Below are 11,417 nucleotides of genomic sequence, written 5' to 3' on the forward strand. Positions count from 1 at the left end.
TCACACTACACTACAATTGCAGTATCTATTTAAAGATGGATATGAACTCTGCAGTGAATGCAAAGGAATTCTCTTCATTTCTGAGAGCTTCTGGCTGATCAACAGGGATAGGTCAACAAATTGCCTAGAACAAACATAATGAAGACAAACCAAGGGTGCCCTAAAATGTCAATTTTGAATTTATTAGCATGATTTGTGGAAAGCGGTTGTAATGATTCATTTGAATGGCCTTGATTAAACAAGGGCCCCTGAAATCACCATATATATTTATGTTGCCTTGCTCTGCAATACTTATCCTTTCGACAGAAGTAGCCAAGACTCTCTCTGGATTCTGATGAGTCCTGCCATTGCTGCCAAAAGAAGTACTGGATTGCAAAAATTGGTTTTCACCGATTTCGACATCTAACTAGTTTCATAATTGAAAGGTTCTCTATTCATACAAAATAAAATGATTGTAATTATAATTATTGCATCACAAATTGTCATCCTGTGCGTTCCCTTCTGTCAAACACCCAAAATTAATGATATACAGTTTGAGAGTAAAGAGTAATTCATTTTTAGCATATAGAGACAGTACACATTTTTTACTAAACAGACGTTTTCAGGCTTTTTTTATCATAATTTATATTTGATATTATCACATCAAACAGTGTTGCATTAATAGTTCTCATAATGATAAAAAAATATCCATTGATCAGCCAAAAACAACAAACGAAAATATTCTAAACAATGAAAATATTATAGAAAACAAACATCACAAATGTTTATGCTGGTGCTCTAAAATAGTGGAGTATATTACACTTCCCTCTGTTGTGAATGTACAGCTTGAAGAAGGATCAGTGTCTCCTGGACTGCGTATCTGTAAATTGGCATAAAGTTCAGATGGATCCTGGTGGGGCTTGAAGTCCACCATAGAGTAGAGGATGCTGTTCTGCTCCTGTGGAGAGATGTTAGTTGAGCAGACGAGGTTTGATTCTAGAAATCATCCATTCATCTCTAAATATCAAGCTGTTCCCTTTTACAGATGATGAAGATGATTACAGTTCAGCATACTGAGATATTATGAATAAGGAATGAAAAGATTAAGCAGTATGCGAGTTGTGGTCGAACTCATCGGTCAACAAATGCCAATTTTATCCCATAATAAACCTTATTTGTATGACTGATGAATGTATTATGGAAGTGGGAGATATATAAAAATAAATAATCTGTAATTTACACCTAAATATCTTACATCTGTCTGGGACTAAATAAAAGTCATCCGTCAATTGAAAATGTATGTACTCCTTACCATTGTGGTGTTAGCAGAACCACAAGTTCCACTTATTTCTGTGGGAGAAAAAAAAAGTGATGTTCAACCCAAAAGATTGATTACCTTAGATAATTAAACATAATCATCGTCCATTGCACCTACCTGTGTTTTTTTTCTTCATGGTCTTTAGACGATAGACAAGCAGAGTCAATGAGACGACAGCAAACACCAGAGCACTTAAAACAGCAGCTAGCGTGTAGGATGCTCTCCAGCCGTCACTGCTTAATGTTGTGTTGTGTTACACAGATTAATGACTATTACTTTACTCGTTTCATTGTAAGGGGATAATATTTGTGACAACATTTACCTGAGTTTCTCTGCGTCGTTCTCAGAAACAATGGGTGTGGAGGGAGAAGAGGGCCAGACGGCTGGCTTGATGGAGGATTTTGGCAAGAGAGGAGCTGTGTTTACTCCACTGTAATCTTTTAAGCCTATTTGTGGAAAATACAAATATTTGTACATTTTTATATTACAATTTATAAAAATAAAAAAAAGTGAACTATTAACTAATATTTAAATACAACTTCCAAATGAGTATGACCAACACATAGCCCATAAAAGACTGATCATTTGATTACAAAAATAATTATCAACCCTTAATCAATGTATGCAAAATAAAAACCATTAAATTATAAAAAGAAAATCTTACCAGAAACTGTAACTTCAGCACTTTCATAGGTGTCAGGGTACCGTCTGAAACCACAGCTGTAGATGCCAGCATCCATTACACTCAGGTTTGTAATCACTACTTCAAATTCTCCATAGTAATTATTGATGAATATTCTTCCTTGATACAGGGGAGCAACTTGTCCTCTATTGTTCACAAAGGGGAAGCACCCCGACTGATCAAATTTACAGCAAGTTTTTTCAAGACTATTATAATTCGGGTTAAAGGAATATTTTAAAATAATTTGCCCTAATGAATAAATCACATGGAGTCCTTCGGCTGGATTCATTCCTGAAAAACATTTTCTGAAGATTAAAGTTCTCTCATTTTAAAATTGAGTTTATATGCATAATCCCATTTCTTATTGCTGCTTGAAATATTGTATTTTATTCTTGAAATGATACAAATAGATTTAAGTTATAATAATAGAATTTCATAAAAATCAATCCGTAAATGTTTTTAAATTGACCTAAATAGATTTTTTTTTAAATCTGCTATCAAATTTAAATAGGGAATTACAATCGATGCTTTTGCTCTGTAATCTTTTAAAAAGAGCAGAAAAAAACCAAGACCCATTCTCACCGTTCTTCAAGAGCACAAGAAAAAAGAAAATCAGCTTCATTTTCCTCTCGAATAGTTCAAATGTTCTCTAGAAAGCTGGACTGACTTCGGCGAGCTCTATGTAGTTCTTTTGTCAAATTGAGGAACAAACTATCTAAATATAAGACCATGACGAACAACTGACAGAAAAAGGAAGTGTGGCCTTGTTTCTCTGTTAAAATTATGTTCTTCAAATGTGTTAATCAAGCCTGTTATCAAGTAATGAAAACCAGATATTTCTTTACAACCACTAACAGTACAAATCAAAGTTATTTTATGATGTGTTCAAAAACATGCCACAGATGGCGAAAGATAGTATTGAAATCATAATGTTCACATTATGATTTCAATACTATCTTTCGCCATCTGTGGCATGTTTTTGAACACATCATAAAATAACTTTGATCCTCTCTAAGTAGCATATGAGAAACCATAATGCTTAAACCTTACATGTTATATTAACAACCATATCTTCTGCACAAAATTATATCCAATTTTATATAATCTAAGTCAATATATTTTGTTGTATCCACCATTGTTATATGTCAATAGAATAAAATAAGTGTAATTAATCTCATGATTTCCAACCCGCATTTCGACTGAAACGGTTCTGTCAAATGTCTTATTTATACTTTTAATTCTCACTATCTATATCTATCTGAACTTTTTGCAGAACCCCTTGCAACCCCGTTGAGGGGGCCTGCATGGACCCCATTTTGATTTACATCACCTCTGGTCTCCAAGTGTTGCTTTCATCCCTCGATCATCTTTCTTCCATTTGAGAACATTCTAGAATTTAATATTCTGTTGACTGAACATTCAAATGAACACAACTTTATTGGGAAAATGGTTAAAGGTCATACAAGTTTGGCGATTATGAGAACATAATGTCTCTATCCATCAAGAAATTGACACAGAAATGACTTAAACATGCTTTTTTTGTGTGTTTTGCTTTACGTTCAACCTGCTGTTTCTGCAGAATCATCATTTTCATATTCGTCTTGAGCGATTTGTCCATGATTCATCTAAGATGAGAATTACAATCAGACTTTATATTATTTTATTATAACATAACCTACTGCTGTTACAGAACATTTGAGGCTGTTACAAGCTTCCAAAGCATTTTTTAAACAGGAAAATGTCCTATTATGATTGGTATTTAATCATAGACTGTTTACAGTAAGTCATCTATAGAGTGTGTTTGACAAAAGAAATAGACAAAACAGTACTATTATAAAGCTACACAACTTACACCTACCGTTCCTGCAGAATTATGAAGGAAAACATTTATTAGGGATTCCAATTTTTCAGTTATGGATATACTGTGTTAAAGAGCACATGCTAACCTGAATTTGGTTGCCTTGAGATTCCATAACAAGCTGTTGAGGGATTAAATATTGAACTCCATCCTGAGAGTTGATATACTGAAGACAAAAAAGATATTGGACTGTGATTTGATTATATCTGAGAGTTTTAAAAATATTTATTTGAACCTATTTTCAGTGCTGGGTAGATTGCAAATTGTAGTCAGTTACTGATTACAAATTACATGACAAAAATTGTAGTTGGTAACATAATCCATTAGATGGATTGTTCTGTTGTTCTGCAGAATATATGTCACTTCCTGTGAAGCAAAGTGAACCATATTTATAGGACATGGGTTTTATGATGTTTCGAAATATCCCCATTATGCCAGCCACTTGATGGATGAAAAAATATGCATAAACTGCTTACCATGGTGTTGAGAGAACTGCAAGTTCCAGATTTATCTGAGTGTACAAAGAAAAGCATGGATTATGTTCAGCCATTATATTTACAAATCAAAATTAGTGGCATTGATAATCAAAATTGCAACCAACCTGTGGATTATTTCTTCCGATTCTTTAGAAAGAACACAAGCAGAGTCGCTGAGACGGCTGCAAACACCATAAGACTGAAACCAGCAAGTAGCGTGATGGATGTTCTGCAGCTGTCAAACATGTTATGTTTGTCATTAATATTAACGATTAAATTCATTAAAAAAATCTAAATTCTGTCATCATTTACTCTCCCTCATGTCAGATATTTTGAAAAAAGGTTGTTTTGTTTTTTTTGTCCATAAAATGAAAGCCAGTTGGGTTCAATGTCCTTTGGACCCCAGCATTCTTCAAAATATCTTATTTTTTGTTTCGAAGACATGGAACAACACGAGGTCCAGAGTTTTTTTGAGGGTGAACTGTCCCTTTAAGAATTTGAATTTTTAGACCTTCATAGGCTATGTGAGACATTTACCTGAGTTTCTCTACGTCGTTCTCAGAAACAATGGGTGTGGAGGGAGAAGAGGGCCAGACGGCTGGCTTGATGGAGGATTTTGGCCAGAGAGGAGCTGTGTTTACTCCACTGTAATCTTTTAAGCCTATTTGTGGAAAATACAAATATTTGTACATTTTTATAGGGTGATATCAGCTAAATTGGGCCACTTTTTGGTAAATCGTTTGGGACAATAATAAAATACCATATATGCCTTTTCCATTTGTTTTTATGATTAATAATGACTGTTTTTGATAATTTTGTGTTGAAATTATGTAATAAAATATAATTATTTAGGCCCTGCCGTTCTTAAAACATCAGCTGTGCCAACTTTTTTTGCATGAGCAGTTTCAGGTAAAATGGGCCAGCTTTTCAGGTAAAATGGGTGAGTCAAATGCAAAGGGAAATAGTACTAAAAATGTATTATCAATTTTAATTTTAAAACACAATTTCTTATACAGCCCCATAACATTTAAACTGCATTAAACAAACATATTCATATGTGCCATTAAAAAAAACATTTTGGGTGCAAAACCCACATATTCAAATGTGCATTTAAAAAAGTCCATTTTGGAACAGCATAGATCAGTGAACTCTGTCTGTGTGTGTGTGTGTGTGTGTGTGTGTGTGTGTGTGTGTGTGTGTGTGTGTGTGTGTGTGTGTGTGTGTTCATGTTTTTCTATCCTGGTGGGGACTTAAACCCGAATGCACACAGACTCATGGGGACTCGAGTCACTGTGGGGACCTAAATTGAGGTCCCCATACAAAAGCTTGTAAATGAGTTTGTTTAAAAATGCAGAAAGGTTTCTGTGATGCATAGGGTTAGTATAAGGGGATAGAATATACAGTTTGTACAGTATACAAAACATTATGCCTATGGAGAGTCCTCACAAAGATAGCGAACCAGACGTGCACGCACGCACACACACACACACACACACACACACAAACGCGCGCACACATCTTTGTGGGGACTCTTCATAGGCATAATGATTTTTATACTGTACAAACTGTATATTCTGTCCCCTTACACTAACCCTACCCCTAAACCTACCCATCACAGAAACCTTTCTGCATTTTTACATTTTCAAAAAACATCACTTAATATGATTTATACGCTGTTTTCCTCATGGGGACCAAAAAAAATTCCCCACAAGGACAAGAATTTCAGATATTGCTATCGTTGTGGGGACATTTTGTCCCCATAATGTAGGGTTTGTCAGACCACACACACTCAAACACATGTGCATGTGTGTTTGTGAGTGACACAGATGATGGCCCATTATAGCTGAAACCATGTGGCCCATTTTACCTCAGTGGGTTAAGGTAAATTGGGCCACCAAGAAAAACATCACTTTTTCAAAAAATATGTTCATATACCAAACTAACAACATTCTTTCTGATTGATGCCATCAAGATAGATATTATGCATAGTTTTTTTATGTGCATGTTTGTTTTTTTATAGATTTATCATCCTTATAATAGTTTAGTTAGATTATATGCCAGGCTACTTACCATGCAGCTTTCTGGTGTAGTCTTGATTTTAATTATTCCCCTGCCCACTATAGCAACCATAAACCAATCAAATCACTGGTTACTTGTCAAGCACAGTTATGACAACAGTTTGAAATCCTTTGCAGTCATTGGCTCTAAATTCCATAGGGGCTGGGGCCCCAAAACCTTAAATGGCCCATTTTACCTGATATCACCCTATTACAATTTTTTTTTTTAAATGTGAACTATTAACTAATATTTAAATACAACTTCCAAATGAGTATGACCAACACAAAGCCCATAAAAGACTGATCATTTGATTACAAAAATAATTATCAACCCTTAATCAATGTTTGCAAAAAAAAAAAAAAAACATTAAATTATAAAAAGAAAATCTTACCAGAAACTGTAACTTTAGCACTTTCATAGGTGTCAGGGTACCGTCTGAAACCACAGCTGTAGATGCCAGCATCCATTACACTCAGGTTTGTAATCACTACTTCAAATTCTCCATAGTAATTATTGATGAATATTCTTCCTTGATACAGGGGAGCAACTTGTCTTCTATTGTTCACAAAGGGGAAGCACCCCGACTGATCAAATTTACAGCAAGTTTTTTCAAGACTATTATAATTCGGGTTAAAGGAATATTGTAAAATAATTTGCCCTAATGAATAAATCACATGGAGTCCTTCGGCTGGATTCATTCCTGAAAAACATTTTCTGAACATTAATGTTCTCTCATTTTAAAATTGAGTTTATATGCATAATTCCATTTGTTATTGCTGCTTGAAATATTGTATTTTATTCTTGAAATGATACAAATAGATTTAAGTTATAATAATAGAATTTCATAAAAATCAATCCTTAAACGTTTTTAAATTGACCTAAATAGATTTTTTTTTTAAATCTGCTATCAAATTTAAATAGGGAATTACAATCGATGCTTTTGCTCTGTAATCTTTTAAAAAGAGCAGAAAAAAAACAAGACCCATTCTCACCGTTCTTCAAGAGCACAAGAAGAAAGAAAATCAGCTTCATTTTCCTCTAGAATAGTTCAAATGTTCTCTAAAAAGCTGGACTGACTTCGGCGAGCTCTGTAGTTCTTTTGTCAAATCGAGGAACAAACTATCTAAATAAAGACCATGACGAACAACTGACAGAAAAAGGAAGTGTGGGCTTGTTTCTCTGTTAAAATGATGTTCTTCAAATGTGTTAATCAAGCCTGTTATCAAGAGTAGTCTATATAATGTAGCTTATGTCAAAAAATAGTTTTATGACAGGATATGCCATATGTGGGGTTTCTATGACCTTTAGCCCTAGTGTGTGGTTGAAGTGTTTATGTTTGTGTGTTTATGACTGCAATCTGCTTGGTGTGACTGATAGGAATGTTTTTCAGGGGGTGATTTTTATTATTGAGGATAATATCCACAGAATGATGAAATTATGAACACAGGAGATATGTCATATGATTTTCAGATGGCGCTGCATCGTCCATAATGTCTGTTGGGGAGAATGAAACAAATGAGTTTAAAGAAATAGCATTGATGCCAAATAAAGTATATAAAATAACAGATATATGAAATAAGATGTTAATTAAGTATTTTAAAGTAAGTTAAAGTACTGGTTAAAGTCACAGCCCCTTACATTTTTCTGATCAGATTAAATGTTATAAATTAGGTTAAGAAATAAAAAGCATTGCATATAAATAATCATATAAATATCAGATAAATTAAATAAGATGTTAAATTATCCGCAATATACTGTCTTACACAGTTAAATAAAACATATAAAATAGTGAATAATAGTTAATATTATTTGAAATAAGACATTCAATTATCCACAATATACTGTCTTATCCAGTTAAATAAAACATATAAAATAGTTCATATTATTTGATATAAGATGTTAAATTATCAAGTATAATCATTTTAATCTAATACACCACAATATACTGACTTGCATAGATAATTAAAATATAAATTAGTGAATAATAGTTCATATTATTTGAAATAAGATGTTAAATTATCCACAATATACGGTCTTACACAGTTAAATAAAACATAAAATAGTGAATAATAGTCCATATTATTTTAAATAAGATGTTAAATTATCAAGTATAAGCATTTTAATCTAATACACCACAATATACGGTCTAACACAGATAAACATAACATAAAATAGTGAATAATAGTTTGTATTATTTTAAATAAGATGTTAAATTATCAAGTATAAGCATTTTAATATAATACACCACAATATGCTGTCTTACAGTTATATAAAACGTATAAAATAGTAAATAATAGTTTATACATTTTGTTTTGACTTTTTTCCTGAAGACACAGGTATAAACATCTAATTACATTGATCTTACAGCCTGGTCCGTGTGAAGTGTCAAAATGGTCACATTTTGGGGTCTCCCTGCCAGACATGAAGGCTCCAGATAAGAGATAGAAGACAGTTGTAAAACACCAGGTGACCGGGCTATCTTTTAATTGCTTGATGTTTTCTGAAACAAACTGCAAATGCTAATACAGCTACACAGAGAGGAAGGGGAGGGCCGGTGCCCCATGCCATGATGGACATAATCTTCATTTTCAATTTAGCAAACAGAGAGCAAACATCTCTTCTACTCAGAAATTCAAGGATCTGTGATTTTAACCAGCGCCAAAAAGACCTCCTAATTTCACTGTATTATAAATTTACAGTCAAACACAAAATATGCGAAAATCCCCTATTTTAGCATCAGGTTCTAAAGGGTTAATTTGTGTCTTTTAGAAAATCGCAAAGCGTTTTCAGAGACGAGATGTGTCTCTGTGGTCCATGACGCAGCATAAGTAAAGTTTGTCTTGAGTGAATATTTAATTGTACTCATCTTATGGTCTTCATATTATTGATTATTATAATTCGGGTTAAATTAATATTTTAAAATAATTTTCTCTGATGAATAAATCACATGGAGTCTTTCGGCTGGATTCATTCCTGAAAAACATTTTCTGAACATTAATGTTTTCTCATTTTAAAATTGAGAATATAGACATAATCCTACCTTTTAGAGTTGCTTCACATCTATTATTGTTATGAACTGCTCCGAGACTAGGAGGTGAAGATCCAAATGCAGCTTTATACAAGAATAGTCGCAGGGTCAAGAATCAGCAGACAGGCAGAGGCGGACAGAGTACACAGCTTCGTTACTTGAGTAAAAGTACAGATACCCCTTGCTAAATTTTACTCAAGTACAAGTAAAAGTACTACAGTCAGATGTCTACTTAAGTAAAAGTACTGAAGTACTTGTTTTTAAAAGTACTTGAGTATCAAGAGTACAAGAGTAAATTTTCTAAATATTGCATTACTACTGCCACAGTGTCAAGTCAAGTCATCTTCATTTATATAGCGCTTTTAACAATGTAGATTGTTTCAAAGCGGCTTTACAGAGATAAACATAATTTAAGGAAACAGAGACTGTTTTAGCTTTATAGCGATTCTTGAATAATGTTATTTCCAGCTAAAGTTAGTTTTGATTGATTCACTTCCGGCGAAATGATAATTTGTTATTAAATTAGGGGCCACTAAGACGACGCCGTTCTCACTAAACAGACTTTAAACTGAAACCTGTGATAAACGCTGACGGCGTTCACATCCGCGTTAAGAATTGATTCTATAGTTATGTGTGTTCGAATATATGTGTGCAGGTTTGTAATTCCCTACAAACCATGCCTAAACAAACTACTTGTCTTTGCCTGTAAATTTGATACAGAATTTTATTTTATCACTTCGGGGTAGGTAAGCGAACCGTGCTTACATTTATGTACAGAAACGTCCTACATGGAGTTATGAAAAATGTTAATGTTAATACCTTTGATAATCTAAAAGGAATTGAAAGTTAATTCAAGTCATTTTCATCTTTTTACCATGTTGCTTTATTTAACATTTCTCACTTGCCCACAAGGCAATGCACAATGGCAACGCTCTGACAAACCTCTGCTAGAGTTTTAATGGATTTTTTGCACCCACATTTGAACCTGCTTCGTCTCTTATCTAAATCTGACCATGGAGTTTACTTTGGTGTCAGTTCAGAGCTGAAGGTGAAGGTGATTTGCTGATAGGCTGTCCCAATCAGTGGCGGCTGCACAATCCAATCACGTTTGAGAGGGAAACAACAAATTGAGGGTTTCCGAGATTTTTTTTACTTTTTTATTTTTTAGAAGTAACGGGTACTCACGGTTATGGATAGAAATGTAGTGGAGTAAAGAGTACAATATTTGCCTCTCAAATGTACTTGAGTAAAGTCATGAGTAATCCCCAAAAATGATACTCGAGTAAAGTACAGATCCCTCAAAATTGTACTCAAGTACTGTACTCAAGTAAATGATCCGTTACTGTCCGGCTCTGCAGACAGGACAATGGAGAATACACAGAGAGAATCCAAGAAACAGGCAGAGGTCAGGGCAGGCAGCAATAATCAAAATCCAAGAACAATCCAAAGTCAAAAACAGAAAACAAACACGGGAAAACGCTCAGAAATGCAGACACACAGTACAACAACTGACAAGCTAACAAGTGACACACAAGGGCTATAAATACACAGAGACAAACAAGCTTAACTAAGTAATAAGGGGGCGTGGTTAATAAGAAACACCTGGGGAGACTAATAAACCAGGAAGACTACAAAGGACTACAAAACATGGCACAGAACAGGAAATAACAAAAGTGCACACAAGACAAGGGAAACACAGGACAGGAATCATGACAATTATTATTTATGTGTAACATTATTATGAGAATTATGAAATTATTTTATTATTGAATTAATATAAATACATTAAGTTTAGGTACATTTAGTACTACTACTCAACTACTAATTCAATTATTAAGGTTAATCCATAAACATTATTCAAGTTAAAGATAAATCAGATTAGAATCTTGCTATTTAATTTAAATCTGGAAATACATAGAATCCTAGAAATGTTTTCAGTCTAATGTCAGATTGAACACTATAATCTTCTAAAATAAACAGAAAAACCAAAAACCATTCTCACCGTTCTTCAAGAGGAC

The 11,417-nt window shown here is 33.7% G+C and overlaps 1 protein-coding gene and 2 long non-coding RNA genes across 3 annotated transcripts; all 3 read right to left on the bottom strand.

Annotated features, from left to right (window-relative positions):
• Nucleotides 1-613: 613 nt before the first annotated feature.
• On the bottom strand, nucleotides 614-1,756 carry LOC130094703 (uncharacterized). Its single transcript, XM_056261125.1, has 4 exons — nucleotides 1,620-1,756; nucleotides 1,415-1,530; nucleotides 1,292-1,329; nucleotides 614-937 (listed from the first exon to the last, which is right to left on the bottom strand). Exons 2-4 carry the CDS (start codon nucleotides 1,431-1,433, stop codon nucleotides 755-757), a joined length of 240 nt encoding a protein of 79 aa, XP_056117100.1. The 5' UTR covers nucleotides 1,434-1,530; nucleotides 1,620-1,756; the 3' UTR covers nucleotides 614-754.
• Nucleotides 1,757-3,397: 1,641 nt separating this feature from the next.
• On the bottom strand, nucleotides 3,398-4,008 carry LOC130094706 (uncharacterized). Its single transcript, XR_008807999.1, has 2 exons — nucleotides 3,926-4,008; nucleotides 3,398-3,604 (listed from the first exon to the last, which is right to left on the bottom strand). It is a non-coding gene; the product is annotated as an uncharacterized LOC130094706 (long non-coding RNA).
• Nucleotides 4,009-4,014: 6 nt separating this feature from the next.
• Nucleotides 4,015-4,975, bottom strand: LOC130094705 (uncharacterized). Its single transcript, XR_008807998.1, has 3 exons — nucleotides 4,851-4,975; nucleotides 4,439-4,548; nucleotides 4,015-4,348 (listed from the first exon to the last, which is right to left on the bottom strand). It is a non-coding gene; the product is annotated as an uncharacterized LOC130094705 (long non-coding RNA).
• Nucleotides 4,976-11,417: the final 6,442 nt, after the last annotated feature.

Source organism: Rhinichthys klamathensis, unplaced genomic scaffold, assembly GCF_029890125.1.
Source record: "Rhinichthys klamathensis goyatoka isolate OS25496 unplaced genomic scaffold, OSU_Roscu_1.1 h1tg000180l_1, whole genome shotgun sequence".
In the NCBI taxonomy this organism is placed as follows: domain Eukaryota; kingdom Metazoa; phylum Chordata; class Actinopteri; order Cypriniformes; family Leuciscidae; genus Rhinichthys; species Rhinichthys klamathensis.

Coding starts and splice junctions, on each gene's coding strand:
- LOC130094703 (XM_056261125.1), bottom strand. Junction 938..1,291: donor GTTCTGCTAACACCACAATG/GTAAGGAGTACA, acceptor ATCTCTCCACAG/GAGCAGAACAGCATCCTCTA.